The sequence below is a fragment of the Trichoplusia ni genome, chromosome 15, assembly GCF_003590095.1.
Source record: "Trichoplusia ni isolate ovarian cell line Hi5 chromosome 15, tn1, whole genome shotgun sequence".
Classification (NCBI taxonomy): Eukaryota; Metazoa; Arthropoda; class Insecta; order Lepidoptera; family Noctuidae; genus Trichoplusia; species Trichoplusia ni.
This window is the reverse complement of record NC_039492.1, coordinates 5,118,808-5,138,432: the sequence shown is the minus strand read 5'-3', so window position 1 is coordinate 5,138,432 and position 19,625 is coordinate 5,118,808. Positions and strand designations below refer to the sequence as shown.

General features: G+C 41.9%; 3 protein-coding genes across 7 annotated transcripts in view; 2 read left to right on the top strand and 1 right to left on the bottom strand.

Moving 5' to 3' along the window:
- The first annotated feature begins 361 nt into the window (after positions 1–361).
- LOC113501355 (protein eyes shut-like) lies at positions 362–10,710 on the top strand. The gene is made up of 17 exons (XM_026882488.1): positions 362–1,188; positions 1,498–1,646; positions 3,303–3,533; positions 3,760–3,873; positions 3,961–4,129; positions 4,201–5,116; positions 5,190–5,503; positions 5,642–5,831; positions 6,235–6,389; positions 6,753–6,889; positions 7,212–7,463; positions 8,016–8,189; positions 8,600–8,816; positions 9,179–9,339; positions 9,582–9,782; positions 10,125–10,310; positions 10,428–10,710. Exons 1-17 carry the CDS (start codon positions 1,052–1,054, stop codon positions 10,592–10,594), a joined length of 3,870 nt encoding a protein of 1,289 aa, XP_026738289.1. The 5' UTR covers positions 362–1,051; the 3' UTR covers positions 10,595–10,710.
- On the top strand, positions 10,682–13,542 carry LOC113501393 (protein eyes shut-like). Its single transcript, XM_026882523.1, has 5 exons — positions 10,682–10,715; positions 11,035–11,256; positions 11,606–11,781; positions 12,208–12,481; positions 12,871–13,542. Exons 1-5 carry the CDS (start codon positions 10,682–10,684, stop codon positions 13,032–13,034), a joined length of 870 nt encoding a protein of 289 aa, XP_026738324.1. The 3' UTR covers positions 13,035–13,542.
- A 1,992-nt stretch (positions 13,543–15,534) lies between these two features.
- The window catches only part of LOC113501482 (fibronectin type-III domain-containing protein 3a), a 51,803-nt gene continuing 47,712 nt past the window's right edge, over positions 15,535–19,625 (bottom strand). For all 5 annotated transcript variants that reach the window (XM_026882645.1, XM_026882646.1, XM_026882648.1 and 2 more), the window contains 5 exons: positions 19,291–19,492; positions 18,584–18,957; positions 18,330–18,487; positions 16,049–18,245; positions 15,535–15,841 (listed from right to left, as the gene is read on the bottom strand). In XM_026882645.1, coding sequence (XP_026738446.1) covers positions 15,560–15,841; positions 16,049–18,245; positions 18,330–18,487; positions 18,584–18,957; positions 19,291–19,492 — 3,213 coding nt within the window. In that variant the 3' untranslated portion in view covers positions 15,535–15,559. The remainder of the gene's footprint in view (positions 15,842–16,048; positions 18,246–18,329; positions 18,488–18,583; positions 18,958–19,290; positions 19,493–19,625) is intronic.

The following is a 19,625-nucleotide window of genomic DNA, read 5'->3' as shown; positions in this document are numbered from 1 at the left end:
ACCTTTACAAAGCAAACAACGTTCAAAACAGAGAGTTTTTTTAGTACATTTTGTGAAGTAGTTCGATTAAACCAGTCAATTATAGCACAAATATACTTTTTCTCTGATACTAATTTACTTTTTTAATTTAAATAAAATTATTTTGAGCTTTTACAATTAACTAAATCAATGAAATAAGTTTTTTTTTATTCAGTTTTTTTTATGAACTCACGGTTCTGAACGTATGACTACAACTTCGACAGTTATTGGTCAACACAACAGCTGAGAGCATATGATTAGACGTCGCTATTTCATTGGTTGAAATATGGAATGCTCTGTGACTCAATTTGTCAAACTGCTTGAACAATTTAGGCGCCAAAATTTAAATGGATTATCCATTTGGGGTTTTGAGATAAAATTATTGACATACTATAAATCAACACCAATCATACAATTTGTCAAGTGAGGATCCTTGTTTATTGAATAGGATTTTGATTTAATTTCGCTGTTACAATAACATCCGATTATTATGCTGTTTATCTTTTACTTAATCGTAGGGAAAATGTCTATTGTCGAAAAATGACGAGTTTTAACTAAAAAATTGTCATTTAAATCGAAATATGGTTTACTTTACACCATGGCCTAATTTACATAAAAGCGTGTTTAGGCCATGGTGTCGAAATTTTGTCAATAATCGTATGTCACAGAAGTGGTCTATTGTATGTTTATCAGTTTCTATGGCAACGAGCCGTGGCGGTAAACCACACCTCGCTCAGGAGACCCAGTTCTGACGCCAGTGTGCACTGTAGAGCGTGCGATCTTTTGTTAGGAACTACTCCCGAATGTGATCTATGAAAGATAAATACCAGTTTAGACACGTTTGTGGCAGGGCTTACTGTTAATTTTTATGTGAAATGTATATTCTAAAAATTAAACTGCCATAAAATTATTTAAGGAACTTCTTTTAAAACTTTGTGCTCTAGGAAGTTGTGTCAATGAACTCAATTTTTATTTTTAAATCGGTCACTTAGAAACATGTACACTTTGATAACAGTTTGATTAATTCCTCTTAATGATGGCTGTTAGGAGGATTAGGAGTGTGTTACAAACAGTTTTGTGGTTGCTAGCAGCAGCCAAGGTGGTGACCGCGGGGATATCTTGCCTCAGTAGCCCTTGCTTACATGGTATATGTATAGATGACGTCAACACGTAAGTATCTAAGAACTATATTAATTATAATGACAGCTTCACCGTGCATGAACCCGCACGTGTAAATATTTATGGTCTTAGAAAAATATAACTGAGCTGAGTGTTTTTTTTTAATTATTTACTGAAATATCACTTTTATAAAGATTAAATGAGTCTCTTTAAAACGACTTTCTTGTATTTTGAAACACAGTACTTACATACACACAGTTATACTTTTATTTATCACTTACTAATTTGTAGACTAAGTCCTAGAAAAACTGAGAGACTAAATACTGATTCAGAAGGGCTTTATTAAGTATATTTTTACAGTACATACGCATGTTATTGCGTGGACGGATACACTGGGGTGCAGTGTCAAACTAACTGGGATGAATGTTGGTCGAGCCCGTGCCAAAATGGAGGAACTTGTATCGATGGTATAGCTTCCTACAACTGCTCGTGCCCTGATGGATTTATTGGTAAGTAACACGGAAAGCCTATTTGCCTAGCCCTTCACTAAGACTGTTGTAGTTTTAGAAACGTGAAAGACTACGTAGAGCAACGTCACTCTTCCTCCCTAAAAAAATGTAGTTTGCTATTGGAATAAGCTGCATAAGTGTGAGTTGATAACGAGTACCTATTTACCTAAGCGTGAGTCCTGTAATAAAAAAAATTGGATATTTGACCAAAAAAATAATCAACAACAACAATGAAGTATATTAGATAGACTTCCAAAAAATATGTGAATCCCGTGATTCCTATTCGTATCGTAACTTTAAATCTCGTGTGTCATTTATTAACTTATTACTGATAAGTGACGTTATATATTAGTTTCCAGCTCTATAGGTACCATTCACTGTCTTTGATTCGTTTCCTTACGGACAATTTTTTTTAATACCCTATGAGATAATGGTGTCTCAGATTACTACTTTTCTATTGTAAATATTAAGGATCCCTTAGAACTTGTTATTATATCAAATCTAAAGCGTACAATTTTTTCCACCAAATATCCTAAGTAAGTATTCAACAGAACATGCTGAATAAGTAATGTTTGTTTGTCTTCAAAAGGTAGTAATTGGATATCGACTAGCTATCAAAACGTCAGTTTAATAACAAAGCGGTGATCGTTTGTAGCTAAGGAATTGTTTGTGAAGTTGTGCGGCCTACCTGCTTTATAATGCACGAATATTAATTCTTTACGAAATTAAACTTTCCCTTATTGTTGTATGAATATAAATTGCCTAAGTCAGCAACCTATATTATTATAAGTATTTATTTATTGGTCAATAAGGTACATGTCAAAATATTGAATGTCCCACAAAACTACCTAGACGGAATGTATATTACATTTAGGTGCAATGTACATGGCTGCATTAGCCTAAATATAAGTCTATACCTACCCAATAAGTAAGACTAAGTTAGACATGCACCTAATGACTAACTTAGTCGGCAGCAATTCTGTCTTACCTTCAAAGTCAGGGTTAATAAAACAGCTGCATTTCTGTTAAAAATATATTCCTGCATTCTTATAAGTAATTACCTATCTAATATTTACAGACATTCGTGATGCTATGAAACTGAATTCATTTTTTAAGAAAATACATAAGAACTCCTTTTTTTGAAACATTCAATTTATATTTATTAGTCTGGCTCAAACACAATATTTTATGATCGAAGTCTCGAAGGTTGTTGTCCTTAGTTCCGACATCCATAATACAAACATTATTAGTTTGATGACTTGTATAGATTACGGAATAGACTCATTTTATATTAATGAAACAACTTACTTAACGTAGGTAGAACCTTTATGTACACGCTTCAAGCGCGGCCCATATGTCAAAATAAATAATGAATGTACCTTTCTTAATAATTCATCCGCATTATCATAATTTCTTGTCCTCTGCCTGGTTCTTTTTCTCCTTTCCCGGGCCAATGTTATTGAGATCCAATCGTCGTGCCATCCATTTTACATACATTAAATTACCATGGCATGCCTCTCCAGCCTCACCTTCATTGAGGCCTTCTGACAATAATGAGACCTAAAATGCATATATATAAGAAAAAAAATTAAATGAGTAAATTTAAGTGTACATGCGAATTGCGGCTTATGCTATAATTACGATAAATTCCTATAGGCGACTACTGTGAGACAAACTACAATGAATGCGAATCGAATCCTTGCCTCAACAACGGCACCTGCATAGACATGAACAACGGCTACCTCTGCTCCTGTATCCCAGGCTTCTCAGGAGAACATTGTGAGATGGACGAAGCCGTCTGCAACTCTACCGAAGAAGTCCGCTGTTATAACGGAGGTCAATGTATTGAGGGGCCAGGGTTTAAATTCTATTGCAGATGCATGCCCGGTAAGTGGTTTCCGATACAATTCCTCACAGCCACTTAGTGCATTGTATCACGCGATTGTAAATTTTAAAACATCCTTTGCATTAGAATTAGGTACGTGTCGTTTCAATATTCTGTAATTCAATTTCAAATTTTGTGTTGTTATCTAAAGAACTGACGACAATTGTTCAATTTAAACTAAGATGTTCTTTTGACAGTAAATGTTTATTGATAATGCTTCTAAATAAGGTTGGGCCGGACCAAAATGTGAAGACCAGATTGACGAATGTGAATCAAATCCATGTCAGAATGGCGGCGTATGCATCGATGTGCACGCGGACTACATGTGCGCTTGCGCATTTGGTAACGGATTCAATCTTATAGTTTAATAACTGGGATTATAGTTAAAAGTGTCAATAAATAAATAAATCATAACTAATATATTTTTAGGTTTCACTGGAAAAAGTTGTGAAGTTGAAATAGAATTCTGCGATGAAAATTCATGTAGCAACAATGCATTATGCGTCGTAGAAGATGGCGCAAGAGTATGTTATTGTGTGCCTGACTTCCATGGGGAGAGGTGCGAGTTGCAATACGATGAATGTTTACTAGGGCCCAGGTAACGCAAAAGAAACACATTTACTTTAATGAATAAAAAAATAAATGCTATAATAAAATGATTGGTTACAGATGTATGAATGGTGGCACATGTATTGATGGTGTTGATAATTTCACTTGCTCCTGTCCTCCAAAACTCACCGGACCTTTGTGCGAATGCCTCATCCTCGATGATGAATCTTACGACTGTGAATACGTCAGTCCAACGCCTCAAACTAGTTCCACTCAGTCCGTTCTGACAACTCTGATAGAAGAAACTACGTCAGCGAAACCTTTTACAGAAATATCGACATCTGTAACATATGTTTCTTTTAATGAAACAACTACAATTGTAACTACTGAAGGAGAATTAGTTCCGACAACTGCCACTAGTACTGATTTAGAGCCTGGAACTACAATAGCAACAGAAGAAACTACAGTTAAGGAAACAGATATAACTGATATAACTATATCTAGTGAAGGGACAGCCACTAGTGAATCTACAACGAGTAAAGCTGAAGTATCACAACCAACTGAACATGAAGAAACGAGACCAACAATTGAATCAGATAACGCTAAAACTGACGCAACCACTGAGTGTCAAGGGACTTGTAATGGTACTTTTACTAGACTGCCAACGTCTACTGAAGTAGACTTCCCAACAACGTCTACGGAAACTACGAAATTTTATCCCCCAACAATTTTCCCTACCAAAGAAACGATAGAAGAATCTACTATAACTACATCTGGAACTACACCTGAAGTTATACCAGACATGACGAGTACACCTAAAGTCGATGTTAGCACTGATAAAATGTTCACTGACATTCCCACCGATCATCCGATTACTGATTCTCCAGTGGGATATTCGTCAACTACTGAAGGAACGGAATTAACCAGTGGATTTGACACAGACCATACCCATGTGTACACAACTGTGTCATCAGAATGTACTGATAATTTGTGTAATGACCACGGAAGCTGTATTAACACCCCTCACGGTATTCGGGTAAGAGGACTTTCCAGTTAGAATTTTCAGGCAAAAAGTTATGTATTAAACATTGCTTACGTTTCTATTTTAGTGCCACTGCAACTTCAACTACGCAGGAAGATTTTGCGAAGAAAAAATATTAATAACATCAGCAGCTTTCGGAGGCAACTCCTTCATATCACATAAACTAAAGAATGCTTCGTCTATCGACATAGCATTTAATGCTAAAACGTTGATAACTGACGGTGAAATAATGCACGTGGATATTGCTAAAGGAGTTTATATGCAACTCTACATGAACTCTGGACTGTTGAAGTTTAAATTTTCATGTGGATATCAAACGATGCTTTTGAGCGAATTAAAAACTTTCGTCAATAAGGGATACCCCATGAAAATTGAGACAAGGTAAGTATTATTCACAAATCTACCCTCCAATACTCTAATAACATCTACAACATAGAATCATCATCATCCTAGCTTTATCCCAACTTTGCTAGTGTACAGTCTAGTGCTAGAATTTCAAATCTGTCAATCTCCTTTCAGATTAGACTTATACCAGAAAGAGCAACATTGCAATGCGACACTTCGTCTGAATGACACAGTGGCTATGAGTGGTGGGCAAGTAGCCAACATTACTTCCCTCGATCACAACTCCACCCTGCGATTGGGGAACTCCAGAAATGGCAAAGAAGATGAGCACAAACCATTTATTGGATGCATTACAGATTTAATTGTATGAACCTTAATTATTCATTTCGAAATATTCAGAAAATGTTAAGCTCTGACGCTGGTCGTTAAAATTATCGATGTCACACGGCTAAGGCCGACTTATTAAAAAGCCAGATTATCATCATCAGCCTAGCCTTTTTCCCAACTATGTTGCGATCGGCTTCCAGGCTAACCGGATTCAGCTAAGTACCAGTATTTTACAAAGAGCGGCTGCCTATCTCACCTCCTCAACCCAGTTACCTGTGCAACACGATACCCCTTAGTTACACTGGTTGTCAGACTTTTCAAGCTTAAAATTAATATTAAAAAGCCAGATCAATTTGGCAATTTGATCAGCTGGCACATTTATTTTAAATTATCCATTTGATCCTGTCACTAGATCCTGTACGCAATTATTGTTGTTCAAGGTAAATGGTGAGAAACGCGAGATCTTTAGTGATGCGATCGACGCTGGCGAAGTGACGGAGTGTTTGTCCCTGTCATGTCTATCTGCGCCCTGTCTTAACGGCGGCTCCTGCAGTGACCATCACGATAACGGATACATTTGCTCTTGTGCTAACGGGTAAGATGAAAATATGAATACTATGAACTTTTACGATTCTGCTAGAATAAGATGTAAAGAACCTACTATTAAAGTTACTTACCAAAACTTTTTATAAAGCAGGCAGAGCTTTATGTACCTACCTAAGTTGCAAGACTTGCAACCTATAGCTGAATGTGTAGCTGTCAAAATCTAGACACGCAGCAGCTTGTAGAGCCAAGTTCCAGGAACAGAACTGGCAATTATATTTGCTTGACTGCGCCAGAAGTGCTATTTTTCACAGCGCTTTCAGAGTAGACTCATAATAAAATAGTCCTGCAAGTCATATATAAGGCATACTTGACATGTACAGCACAAGCACGCTCAACCCTAGTTTTTTTCTAGCTGGCTGGGAGAGCATTGTAACGAGTCCGTGTGTGAGAACAATCCGTGCCAGTCTGGTGGGAGCTGCGTGCGTCACCCCGGCAGCGGGTTCCTCTGCCTCTGCCCGTATGGGAAACACGGCATTTTCTGCGAATATAGTGAGTGTTATTATTACCAATATAAGAACAACATTAAGAACAATATGTGCATCAACTACCTTTTTGATTTCGGATCATTCCACTCCATACAATGTTTCTGTGCAAGAGATCGCCGAGTAGCGATAACACCGCCAATTTGTACATTTTACATGTTATTTACTGTATCAAATGTTTTCTTTTGATGTGCAATAAAGTGGATTTGTATTGTATTGTAACAATAACTTCTAAAAACCTACCAACACCCGTACCACGTAATAAATCGTTTTATCTTAGAACATTAAAAAAGGGTAAAAAAACGTAAAATTTTAATTTTTAATTTCAGATGTAGAAATAACCCGTCCATCCTTAGCACCTATCAGCACTGGAGTGTCCTCCTACATAATGTACGCTTTATCCTCGGCGGCCATGAACTCCGATCGTTTCGATCTGCGACTGCGCTTCCAGACTACCGACATGGATCAAATTGCACTTTTAGCATTTATAGGCCAAAGTGGAAGACACGACTCTAGGAGCCAACACCTAGCCTTGACCTTTGTCAAGGGATATGTAATGCTAACTTGGAACATGGGAAGCGGTAAGACCGAACTTTTTTGTCAGGGACTTAGTTTGTGACTCAGAGTTAGAAACACAAAAGAATTGGCGGTTAGCCAATGTAATTGTGCAAGTCGATGAATTTAATAAACTATGCGCGTTTTAATGTCGCATCGTAAAATCGTTACTGGTGTCGATGCAGTAACTAACTTAGAAATAGATACTAAGATTATTAGTAAGATTCCATTCAGTTGAAGAAGTCAGGTCTCAGAACCTTTGTTATTAAATAATTTATGTAGGAATTTTCTTACCTCACACTTTATTTGTGTTGATAAAGAAAAGTATGTAGCCACTACTTACCCTACTCCATGAATGGCAAAAATCTCACAGCCTGATTAGTCATGACGTAAATGCCCGACGTCTTTTAGAAGAGAGCAATTTGATTATTGATTGACAAATTTGAGAACCGGTTGGGCAAAACGCGCAAAAGCTTTCTAAAATTCAGGCACATATTTAAAATTCACCGTATGGTGACTAGGATCTTTGGATAGGCTTAAGTACAGGATGTTTCAGAAAAAAATGTTCTTTAACATAGGCCCTCGTCGTGTGTTCACGTCTCGTGCTCTGAGTCCGCGTCGTGGCGGGCACGCGGTGCGCGTGTGGCGCCGCGGACGGTCCGCCGGCCTCAGCGTGGACGGCAGACATAATGTATCAGGAAATGCCCCCGCTCACAGCACCAAGATGACTCTACTTCCGTATATTTTCATTGGTAAGGAAAACATTGCTGAAACATAACAAATACTTCATAACGTAAGACGACACTTGTGTGAAATGTAAGGAGCTAAATGACTAATGTGTAAAAAAAATATTTCAGCTTGCTTGGAAACAGGAATTGTTGTCTTATAAGGTCCATTGCTAATTATTGCAAGCGATTGGTTCACAAATAAGTAAATAACCTGCCCACTTTCTCACGGAAAACTTTTTGATTTCCGCAACTGCTGCTATATATACCCACCAACTACCGGACAAGACACATTTTCCTTTTACCACCCTCGCATGGTCTGTGTTCCTTTGAAGTACGACAGCCTGTAACGTTACGATACTCATCAACACGCTAGTATCCTTTCAAACAATCCACATACATACTAAGAACATACCATCATCTTTAATTGAACCCAGGGGGTCATCCATCGTTCGAGTTCTCTGAGCTTCCCCATGACTTGCCGCTGCACAGCGGCTGGCGCGGCTGCGTGTGGGAGGTGGGCGGCCAGGCGGTGGGCGCCGGCGCTCGTGCTGCCGGCGGGAGAGGCGTCGGCCAGTGTGGGGTGGCCCAGTGTACTGCCAAGTCCTGTAATGCGCCTCGAGGAGTGTGTCTACACTCGCCTGCTACTTATGGGTGAGTCAGACCTTCAATTGGGAAAAAGTTCCCTAAGTAAGGCCAGAACCAAAGATAAGAACTCAAACCTCAACTTAGTCTCATCAACTTGCGATTTCAAATAAAGTTTTAAGGTGGAAACTTTCACACGCAAGCCAAATTATTAATGCGTGTCGTCAGTGAAACATAAATAACTTCTGTGATAAATCACCTCGGCTACACAACTTCTCGAGCTATTTTATGTTTGATTGTCTAAAGACGTTAGAAGTTATTAAATAGTCATCAGAAAATTATGTTAATAATTGCTTTTAATAGATTTGACAAATATTTTAACATTGTCGCATAAATTATCATCCAATAACAAAACATTGTTATGCTTCTAGCTGTATTTGCAACGAGGGCTGGTTCGGAGCTACTTGCTCCAGTAGCCACAACCCTTGCGACCGAACTCACTCTAAATGCCAAGGACAGTGCGTCATCACGGCCGACAGTAACACGCAGTGCGACTGTCCCTATGGGAAAACTGGAATATACTGTGAACAAGGTAAGATGACTTGTCACATCGTTCCTAAACGATTTAAAATTTGAAAATTTTATCAAGAATAAACGTTTGTGAAATTGCGGTGAACGACTGAAATATACAAAGAAAATGTTACTAATTTCGATATTCTAAATCTTATAAGAAGTCACAAAAACTGATCTGGAAGAAATTTCCAAAGGAAATACCGAAATAAAAAGAAGAATATTTACTTTGCAGTTTTACCAGAATCTATGTCCCTCTCACAGACTTGATCCCCACTGATGTCCTGTTCACCGGCATCCGATCGTACTTGAAGCTGCACCCTTGCTCCATATCAAGCGTCAGCCTCTCCTTGGAAGCAGAAGTCAAACCGGGGAAGGAACGAGGCCTGCTGGTCTTTGTGGAGACTCCACATTTCTATACCGCTCTGTCACTACAAGGAGGCTTGTTGGAATATCGATGGACAGGTATTTCCTCAAAACATTTTTTGTTTATGCCTAGTAATAAATATTTTAGCTTCATATGCAAAACCTTTTAATTAAATCGAAGCTTAAGCTAAAGAGCTGCGCTATCAATGACTATCTCTACGGGCTTTTAAAAGTAATCGGGCTACAATCATTTGACTATAATTATCACTACGATAAGATTTTTTTTTCTCACTGAAGACCTACAGAATATCATGGACAAGCGACATCCAAGACGGGCTATCCTACCAGGGCTAAGAAAAATAAAGTACAGCTGACCACCAACCTCTAATACTTAACAAAATAATTTAAAAAAGTTTATTTATCCGTTTGCATGTTTTCCAGATCGACTATCAGGAGTAACTTCGTTAGTCCGCAGTGGTGTCGTGGTATCTATGTCGCAGTGGCACAGCGTGAAGGCTGGCCGCTACGGCAGCCGTCTCTATGTGTGGGTGGATGGCGCTCTCAGTACTGAAGCCATGCTGGCCCATGCTTATCCTCATACGGCAGGAAATGCTTCCATACTTCTGGGTAAGTTGACCTGACGTTGGTTTTCGACCTCTCACTTGCTTCAAATAATACTCATTTGATTCCAATTAGCTTTCTGAATATTTTTAAAGTGCAGTTAAATTATTTTAATATTTTCAGGGGGAGCTAAAGATTTGTCCTCCTTGCCATTCGACGCGATGTCTGGACCTCCAGCACCTTTCACCGGATGTATAAAAAACTTGCATGTCAACAATGTCCTACTGCCTTTGGAACCACAAAATATTCAAGGTAAAATCTTTCATTACTATTTTGTTTTTAAATCATGACAAAAATAACTCCTCTTTGCCTAATAGCGTACATAAGTAGGTTACGGTAGGTAGTAGTTTTGATTTGAAACTGTCTAAACTAATCATATGACTACCGACCACAAAGATGCTCTTCATATTCGTAGGATCCAATACCAAAAGCTTTTTACTAGCAGAGGAAATGGCAGCGTATTGCATGGTCGAATCCCATATGGAATAAGCAAAGTAATCACAAGAGATTGCTCGAAGTCGCTTGACTTATTCAATATTAGTCATCAGTATTTATGAAATACATCATAAATAATAACTACTAGGAAGTAGAATTTTTCAAAAGCACATTTAAATATTTCTGAACTTTTCTCATTCACCGTGTCCAAACCATGATCTTCCACTTAAATTTCTGCTACACCAACAACTTTTCTCATTGACCGTGTCCTAACTACCATCTCCCCCTACCCTAGAGGGTCGCAACGTAGCGGACTGCGACGGCACGGCGTGCGGGGAGGAGGCGTGCGGCGGCGCGTGCGTGGTGGAGGGCGGGCGAGCGCGCTGCGCCTGCGCCGCGGGGCCGCGCTGCCGCCGCTACGCGCCCTGCAGCCGCGTCTGCCGCCCGCCCGGGGGCCGCTGTCGCCGGGACAGCTGTGTCTGCGCGGCTGGCTACGCTGGACTCTTCTGCGATACCAGTAAGTAAACTCTTGTTTTCGTATCCATGGTACATGTGGTTCCCTTCAGTCATTTAAATATGTAGGTACAGTTATAGCTGTCTAAGGAATTAATGTTCCTTATAATGGATTATAATCGAAATGGCTAATCGGACCCATTTGGGACCTCTGCTGCAAAAGGGTGCCAACGCCAAGTACCACGTAGGTACCAATGGAATAAAATCTCCGATCTATTTACGCATAAGTAGATCGCCAGAACTAGAAAAAGTTCAATAAGGAAAAATGTGAAGCCAAAAGCAGTAATTGGATTTATTCTTTAAACTATTTCGGAGAAATCTTATGTACAAATAATTAAATTGTTTTGTTACAGAAATCAACGTAACAATTCCTCAGTTTGATGGCACATCGCTGGTGTCTTTGGGTCGTCGCGCCGCATCGACTCACACAAACCATCAACGTGTAGCGCCATCCCTAGCTAAGCCCAACTATATGACTCTCAACTTCACTACGCCTGAACCCAACGGACTATTAATGTGGATTCTTATGGTAAGTAACTAGAATGTTGTTTTTATGACAACTAGGTCATCCAACTGTTTTCAAATAAAATATACTGAGCCAGTGTTAAAGAAATTTTGGTGAGTCCAAATGTCAGCGATTGCAAGATAAATGAAAAAAGAAAAACTACAAAATCAGTACCTACATCTAATCTGAAATTCTGAGGTAACCACGGTAACATAAAAATATACAGACGAATTGAGATCCTCTTTTTTTAAGTCGGTTGAAAATGTCTATTAGATGCCACATCATAAGGCTGATCAGTTGGAAAGAGAATTACTCTCGTAAAAGCCTTCAATTTGGGTGAACATTTTCTTGATAGTATATTGCAAAACTGACGACTTTTACTATTGCAACTTCACACCTCCATTTTAATCCCACTTCATACAAGACCTACCACTATTATTTTATTCTTAGGATGCCGATTACATTGGCTTGGGACTGGAGAACGGGTACCTGCGCCTCGTCTGGTCCTTCCATCGCAACAACGACGTGACAAGAACAGAACCGTCTAGAACTTTAGCGAGACTGCTCCCTCATGCCGGCTTCCTAACTGATGCTGAATGGCATACGCTAGAGTTGAAGATGGACTCGCAAAATATAACGCTCACAGTCGACAGGACATTGGTGTATGCTGAAGAACCTGGCTTAGTACAGGGAACTGATTATGAGGAAATCGACGTGTTTATTGGTGAGTCATATTAAACACGCCACGGAAACCATTTCAATGTCTCCGATCGGGCCTGTCTATGTTTACCTACTAAGTAAACTTACCTTTATTCAATTTCTACTACCATGTAAATCTACACTTAATCAGTCTAGTCCTAAATATTATGTCGGTAACATTTCTCCATGAAAAAACTCAATGAAGATCGAATCGAAAATTGTATGTATGGTAGTGGCAAGTGAATGTGATGTGACGTATTTAAAGATCATCTTCATTATATATGTGCCATTTCAATTATCTTGTAAAAAAAGACACTCATTAACATAGTCAGGTCGTTAGTTCCAATTATTTATCAATAATTTAGAAGCTTGTTCCCTTAAAGAAATGTTACGTCTGTATTCACTTTTTTACAGGCGGTATAACAGAACAGGAGCATGCTATAGCCAAGAAAATATTCCCTTACAACTTCAAAGGGTGTATCGACCACATATCTACGAGGGAGAAATCATACGTAACCAACTACACGGAACTTTACAGTGAAAACGTGAAATCTTGCCAACTGTTCCCCCCAACCTAAACACTCCATATTGCATTGAAGACAATCGGTAAGTGTGGCAATACTCATAGTACAAACTTTCTAGTCTTCTCATAGGACCAAAAATGTGTCTTATTTTAACAGTGGCATTTAATATGTTCATCCTAAATTAATTATTATATTAAATAAAAAGAATTACTTAATCAAACATCTTTATTTATAAAAATAGTATGTAGTATAGAATATAAGTATCTTAAATAATGTGGTGTTTTGTATGGATGTAGAAAAAAAAATTAAACCTTCAATGTACACAAAATATAGTTTTATTGATATATTCATGTTTAATAAATTGTATACATAACATCATCAAATATTATATTAAAACATATACATTTTTCGTTATACGTTACATACTCAAACACAAATACAATATGAGATGTTATCCCCGTTAAACATATATCTCATTAATTTAAAACGTTTAGTTCTCAACACAATGCAGTAATTTCAATTGGCATACATGTTCAGCATCTAAACATGCCCCTTACACGAAGCTCGTGAACATCAGATTTATTTACATTTCATATTAAAGCATGTACATTTATAAAAGTCGTAGAATTCATTAGGCCTATTTACAAGTGGAATAAAGTTGGAATGCTTGACCGTAGTACACAATTTAGCTTGCAATCAATGTATTGTACAACAGTGTAAAACTCACTTAGGAACATCGATTCCTTCACTTGATAACGATACTATTCTGATATATTTTCTAAAAAATAAATATTTATATTAAGCATAAAGAATAAATAATTGTTAATTGCACATCTTCATTATTATAAAATTTTTCGAAAATTAATTATTTTTATAACATTGTAAGCTGAGCTTACTACTTCATTTATGCCGTACGGAAATAGGCACGAAGTGAATCTCTTCTCTAATACAGAAATATTAACAAATTCAAATGTTATTTTGAATCCAAAAAGTAACGCGTACCCTAGGAATGTTTCGGATAATAATTATAAGGATATTATAGAAAGAATAGAGTAAGCTAATCACAGTAGAAGTAAATATTACATATTTACGATATATTTTATGCCTATTGGTGCGTAATTGTATTTCAACCATAAATAATAATAAATAAATACACATACATGGCCGCCGCGGCACTATGTGTGCGGCGAGCAGCCAAGTTAACTCGAATACCATACGAAGCCTACGTAACAATGACAATATTCAATGTTATTTTATTATGTACGACATTACCTCCACGAAACAACATTAAATCTGAATAATGATACTAAGAAACATCAAGTTCAAACCCCGTACAATGCTTTATTTAATCTAATTCTGAATATAAATGATACTTAATTTCATTTTTGCTTATCTACAAGAAATTCGTTTATTAAAATTATATTTATATATGAACATCAGTTAACAATTTTCCTAATAATGTTATTAAAGTAACAAACACCAGTAAAGGAATTTCATCTCTCAAAATATCCTATCTGGAAAATAATTTTCTATAATTGAATTCCAGTTCTTACTTTTATACCGGGTGGTAACAATCTCAATAGTTCGTAATCTCTAAATTTATAAACAAATTAATCTATATTATATAATGTCATCAATAAAGGTCATGTTCAGTAATAAAAACAACAATATTATGAAGTTATCGACGATACAATATAATTAGGTACATCGATACTATCAAATAAGCATTCGGAGTATATAAAATCGGATTGTTTCTGTGTTCCACGGTCGCTGCGAGCGCGGTCGTGGTTCTGTACCATTCACATAAGTAAAGTACGCCAATGCCTTGCCAGCCCCGTCGCCGCCGCGCCCACTCGCACTTTATTGTTCACGACCAACTGACAAACGTGTTTATTATGTAAATGGCGCAGACACAGTTAGTCATCAAGAGTAAGCATTTTGATTCACTCTATAAACAAAGCATTTACTTGTAAAATCAGTCTCATTCGCATAAGGAAGTGATCACAGCACACACACTGGAAACTCGTTGCAGATCGAGGGGCCTCGTCCCTCTTAACAAAACATTAATAATAATAGAGCACCTCGTTTGCTAACTTCTTATAATTAAATCTGATAAAGTTATGCAACAGATCGTTTGATAATTAAATTTTATAAAAATATCAAATGTATGGAAAACGTACAAAGAGAAAATACTAAATATCGGAAGTTCGTGTCGTATCACCGCCAAACAAGTATAACGATTCGATATTCAAATATATTATAAACAAGCACATATTTTGCTAATACAGTAAATAAAATAATAAGTTACAAGCATAGACTAGAATTATGAAAATTTGTGAAAGTTTAGATACAACACATAGGAGACACGATAGAACGCGAGGTTCTCTCGCTCGACTGTAAAAATATACACTCTGAATGGCAACCTCACATCGATGCAAAAAATGCAAAGCCGGTAATATATTCGTAATCTATTTGAAACATCTCGCCGGCGTCGGGCCGCGAGCGGAGGGCTCGGCGGAGAGCGGCGGCGCGCGTCACAGGCGGGCGAGCGCGCGCGGCCGCGCCGCCGCCAGCGCGCGTCACGGGCGCGGCTCCACCAGGCGCTGCAGCAGCACGGCCACCAGCACGGCCAGCAGCAGGAAGGCGGCCGCCATCAGCAGCGCCACGTGGCGCGGCTGCAGCGCGCGCGCCGCCCGCGCCCGCCGCACGCGCGGGGCCGCCGCCGCGCCCGCCACGCACAGCCGCGCCGCCGCCGACCACGCGCCCGCCAGCCCGCCCCGCACCGCGCACACCCGCACCAGGTACTCCGCGCCCGCCTCCAGCTCCTCCAGCGTGAACTGCGTCTCGCTGCCCGCGTACACCTGCGCACACATCTCACATGATTACTCCGGCGACACGACGGTTTACCACTTAAATGATTTCTATCTCTTGGAGCCAAATTCTAGGTATTAGGTAAGTTAAACCTAACTCATTCATCGATTGATAATTATTTTAATTTCAGAGATTATTTTAAAAACACATTCAATTATACAAAACACATGCAGAAATGCAGTCGCGTGTGAACTGACCTGCTTGTAGACGGCGTCCTTAGCGCGCGCACATTGCAGCACGTACTCGGCGTCATCGACCGCATCCCAGGCGGCCAGTGCGACGCGCGGGCCTGGCTGCTGTAGGGAGGGCGCCCGCGGGGCAGGCGGCGGAGCGGCGATTGTAGCCACGTCTAATGGCTCGGACCAGGGCCCACGACCACCGCGCTCGTCACTTGCTCGTATCCGGAATGCAAATGAAGTCGCCTCTCGCAGCTTCTTCACCTTACAGGAGCGAGCGGAGCCGCGGTACACTGGTCTGAAGTCGCGGGCATCCAATGAGCGCATCTCCACACAGTACTGCGCCCCTTCTCCGCCCGCAGCGGGCCACTCTAGTCGTAGGTAGTTGTGCGCTGCTTGCACGCACCGAAGAGTGGGTGGCGAGGGCGGCGGAGGTCGCGTGGCAGCCCGAGCCTCCTCCGACCACTCGCCCAGTCCCAGCTCGTTGAGCGCCGCCACTCGCACGCGGTACACGGTGTCGGGCGCGAGCCCCTCCACGAGCCTCTCGGGCGTGGGTCCGTCGGTGTCGAAGGCGGCGTCGCCCACCTCCACGCGGTAGCGCAGCACGTCCGCGCCGTGGCTGGCGGGCACGCGCCAGGTCAGACGCAGGCTGTCGGCCGTGGCCTCGCTGCGCAGGCCGGCAGGAGCGGCTGGCGGCGCGCGCGGCGTCAACACGTCGCGAACACCCGACCACGCGCTGCGTCCCGCGCTGTTAGTGGCGCACACCCTGAAGAAGTACGGGGAGAACGGAACGAGGCGATCGATCACGTAACTCGTCTCGACTCCTCGGTATACTTCTGAAAACGCGTCATCGACGTTTGTGGCACTCATTTCTAGACGGTAGTCGAGCACGGGCGCGCCGTTTTCCCGCGGCGGCGACCACTCGAGGCGAGCGGAACGAGGTCCCTGTACTTCAGCGGACGGCGTATCTGGAGCATCTGGAGGCGCTGCGGCCGTCGTAAATGTTAGAGCTTGCGAGGTAGGGCCGGCACCGACCTTGTTGTGAGCTGTTACAGTAGCACGATATTCGCAGCCTGGTGTCAATTCGCGCACGATGCATTCGCAGTCAAGACCCTGATAGGCTACCCGTGTAGCCCCGTCGGCGTCCACGACGTCGACGCGGTACTCGGTGAGGGGCGCGCCGCCGCAGCAGTCGGGCGCGCGCCAGCGCAGCGCCTGCAGCGTGGCGCGCGGCTCGGCGGCAGGCGCGGGCGGGTCGCAGGCGCCGGGGGCCGCCGCCTCCGTGGTCACGGTCTCGGCGGCGGACCACTCGCTGATGCCGGCTTCGTTGGAACAGCAGACGCGTGCCTTATAAGGTGTGCCGGGCAGAAGTCGGTCGCAGTGCGCCTCTCTTTCAGAGCCACGGTAAGCTGGTTGGAATCCTTCGCCAGCGTCGAGTTCCAAGGTGTAGCAGTCGACGTTTGCACCACCATCATCAGTAGGCGGGTCCCATCGAAGCCGGAACGCCCGTGAATGTATACGACCGCGTGAGGTCGGCCGGCCTGGGGGACCGGGTCGCTCAGGCAGCGTTCGGTATGTAACTTCCACTGACCATGGCCCTTGGCCGTCGACCGTCTCACAACGCAGACGGAAACGGTAGTCAGTAGCGCGGTGCAAGCCGGTACACATATAAGAACGGTCGGTGCCTGAGTACACGGGCAGGAATCCATGCCCGCGGGCGGCGTCATCCATTTGCAAGGTGAACTCCTCGTCGGAGCGACGCTCCCAGCCCAGCAATAGCGATTCGTTTGTAGCGGTGGACAGTGTAGGCGGGGCCGGCGCCGGCGGAGGCGAACCTGTCGTCCAAGCGACGGTCTCCTCGCTCCAGTCACCACGTCCTAATTCATTGACAGCGGCGATGCGAAACCGGTAGCGAGTTTGCGGGCGAAGATTGTTCACGGTGTGTTGGCGAGTGCGCGGTCGAGTGATCTCGGCGAAGCCCTCGCCGTCGTCCATCTCCAGCACGTAGTGCAGCAGGCGCGCGCCGTTGTCGCAGGCGGCGGGCCAGCGCAGCAGCAGCGACGTGCGCGCGCGCTGGGTCACGCGCGGCGCCGCCATGGCGTCGGGCGGGGCCGGCGGCGCGCGGAACGTGGACGACGAGCTCGGCATCGACAGTAAAGATCCAAGGTGGAGTTGCAGGCATACTTGGTATTCGGTGCCCGGCCTTAGATCACGCACACTGTGTAAAGGATAAACAACACGTGTGTTTTTAATGATTTCAAAGGTTTTATTCAAAAATCTTTAGTAGGTATATAATAATTACCGGCAACTGAGGCTGTGGCCACTGTAGATAGCTTTGAATCGACCACCACGATCGGCAAGCAACAGGTCGTATACTATTTCGCCTTCAGGAACGACTACATCGTCCGGTAATGGCGCATTCCAAACGACTAGGGCACTGGTTGGAGTCACTTCGGAAACCTAATAAAAGCAAATAAAATATAAACCAACATACAGGTATAACTTAGGCAGGTAGGTATTCACATTCCATAAGCTGTAGGTTACACAAGATTTTACCTGTGGTGTACGTTTAAGGGAGAAGTCATCAATTAAAGCCTGTAGACGTGCTTCATCTGCCTGTTCGCTGTCGCCCTGCACAGAGGCTGCGGCAGATGAGCCGTCGCCTTGCACAGAAGCTTCGGCAGACGAGGCTTCGCCTTCCTCGGACCATGCTCCTGAGGAAGTGGTGCCCGCGCTGGTGGCTCCCCCGGCCGGACTGGGCCCACTGCTCGACCCACTGCTCGGCGCGCTGCTGCCACTGCTGGCACCACCGCTGCCGCCACTGCTAGTACCACTGACGCCACTGCTGCTGCCAGCGCGCCCATTTACTTCCTTTCGCGGCGATAATGATGGGGTACTGGCACCTGAATTTGCTTCTGCATTCAAATGTGCTGTAGAACAGAAAAACAAATATTGGTATCTACTAATGAATTAATTATGATAATTGAATAAGACTTATTATTTATTTTTACATCAAGTATTGAGTTGTTTAATATAAAAATGAATAAACATGTATACTTTCATTGGATAAGTCATTTTCGCCACTGGACTTGGGCATTTTAATTTAATACAAATTTTGGCCTAAAACAAATTTTCACATCCCTATATATTCCAGGCAAAACCTTTTATAAATAATGATTGATCAATGAATGTATAACCCGACTAGTATTTTGTAATAGTCTAAAAAAATCCAGCAAGAATCTTAGAAACAAAATTATACATACCAACACCATTATTCCTGTTAGTTTGTTTCCGCTCCAGCTTCTGTTTAAGCTTGGAGTACTGTCGTTGGGTCCTCTCATCCTTCTGGTAGACTGCAGGTGGGGGCGGGGAATGCTGCATGTGGTGTTGTGGTATGTGGTGGAAGTGGGCCGGGTACCCAGTACCATAGTAGTGTTGTGGTCCCCCTGTACCATTAGTAGGGGCCTGTAATGAAAAAAATAAATAAATACCTTGATAAAATAAGTTTAGTATTTTTATACTGCAACAAGGATAACGATTTACAGTTTTGTATGTCAAATTATAAGATTAGAAATCTAGTCTAGTCTGATGAAATTCA

Coding starts and splice junctions, on each gene's coding strand:
- LOC113501393 (XM_026882523.1), top strand. CDS start 10,682: ATGACTACCGACCACAAAGATGCTCTTCATATTC. Junction 10,716..11,034: donor CAAAGATGCTCTTCATATTC/GTAGGATCCAAT, acceptor CCCCTACCCTAG/AGGGTCGCAACGTAGCGGAC. Junction 11,782..12,207: donor TATTAATGTGGATTCTTATG/GTAAGTAACTAG, acceptor TTTTATTCTTAG/GATGCCGATTACATTGGCTT.
- LOC113501355 (XM_026882488.1), top strand. CDS start 1,052: ATGATGGCTGTTAGGAGGATTAGGAGTGTGTTACAAACAGTTTTGTGG. Junction 1,189..1,497: donor TGTATAGATGACGTCAACAC/GTAAGTATCTAA, acceptor ATATTTTTACAG/TACATACGCATGTTATTGCG. Junction 1,647..3,302: donor GTGCCCTGATGGATTTATTG/GTAAGTAACACG, acceptor AAATTCCTATAG/GCGACTACTGTGAGACAAAC.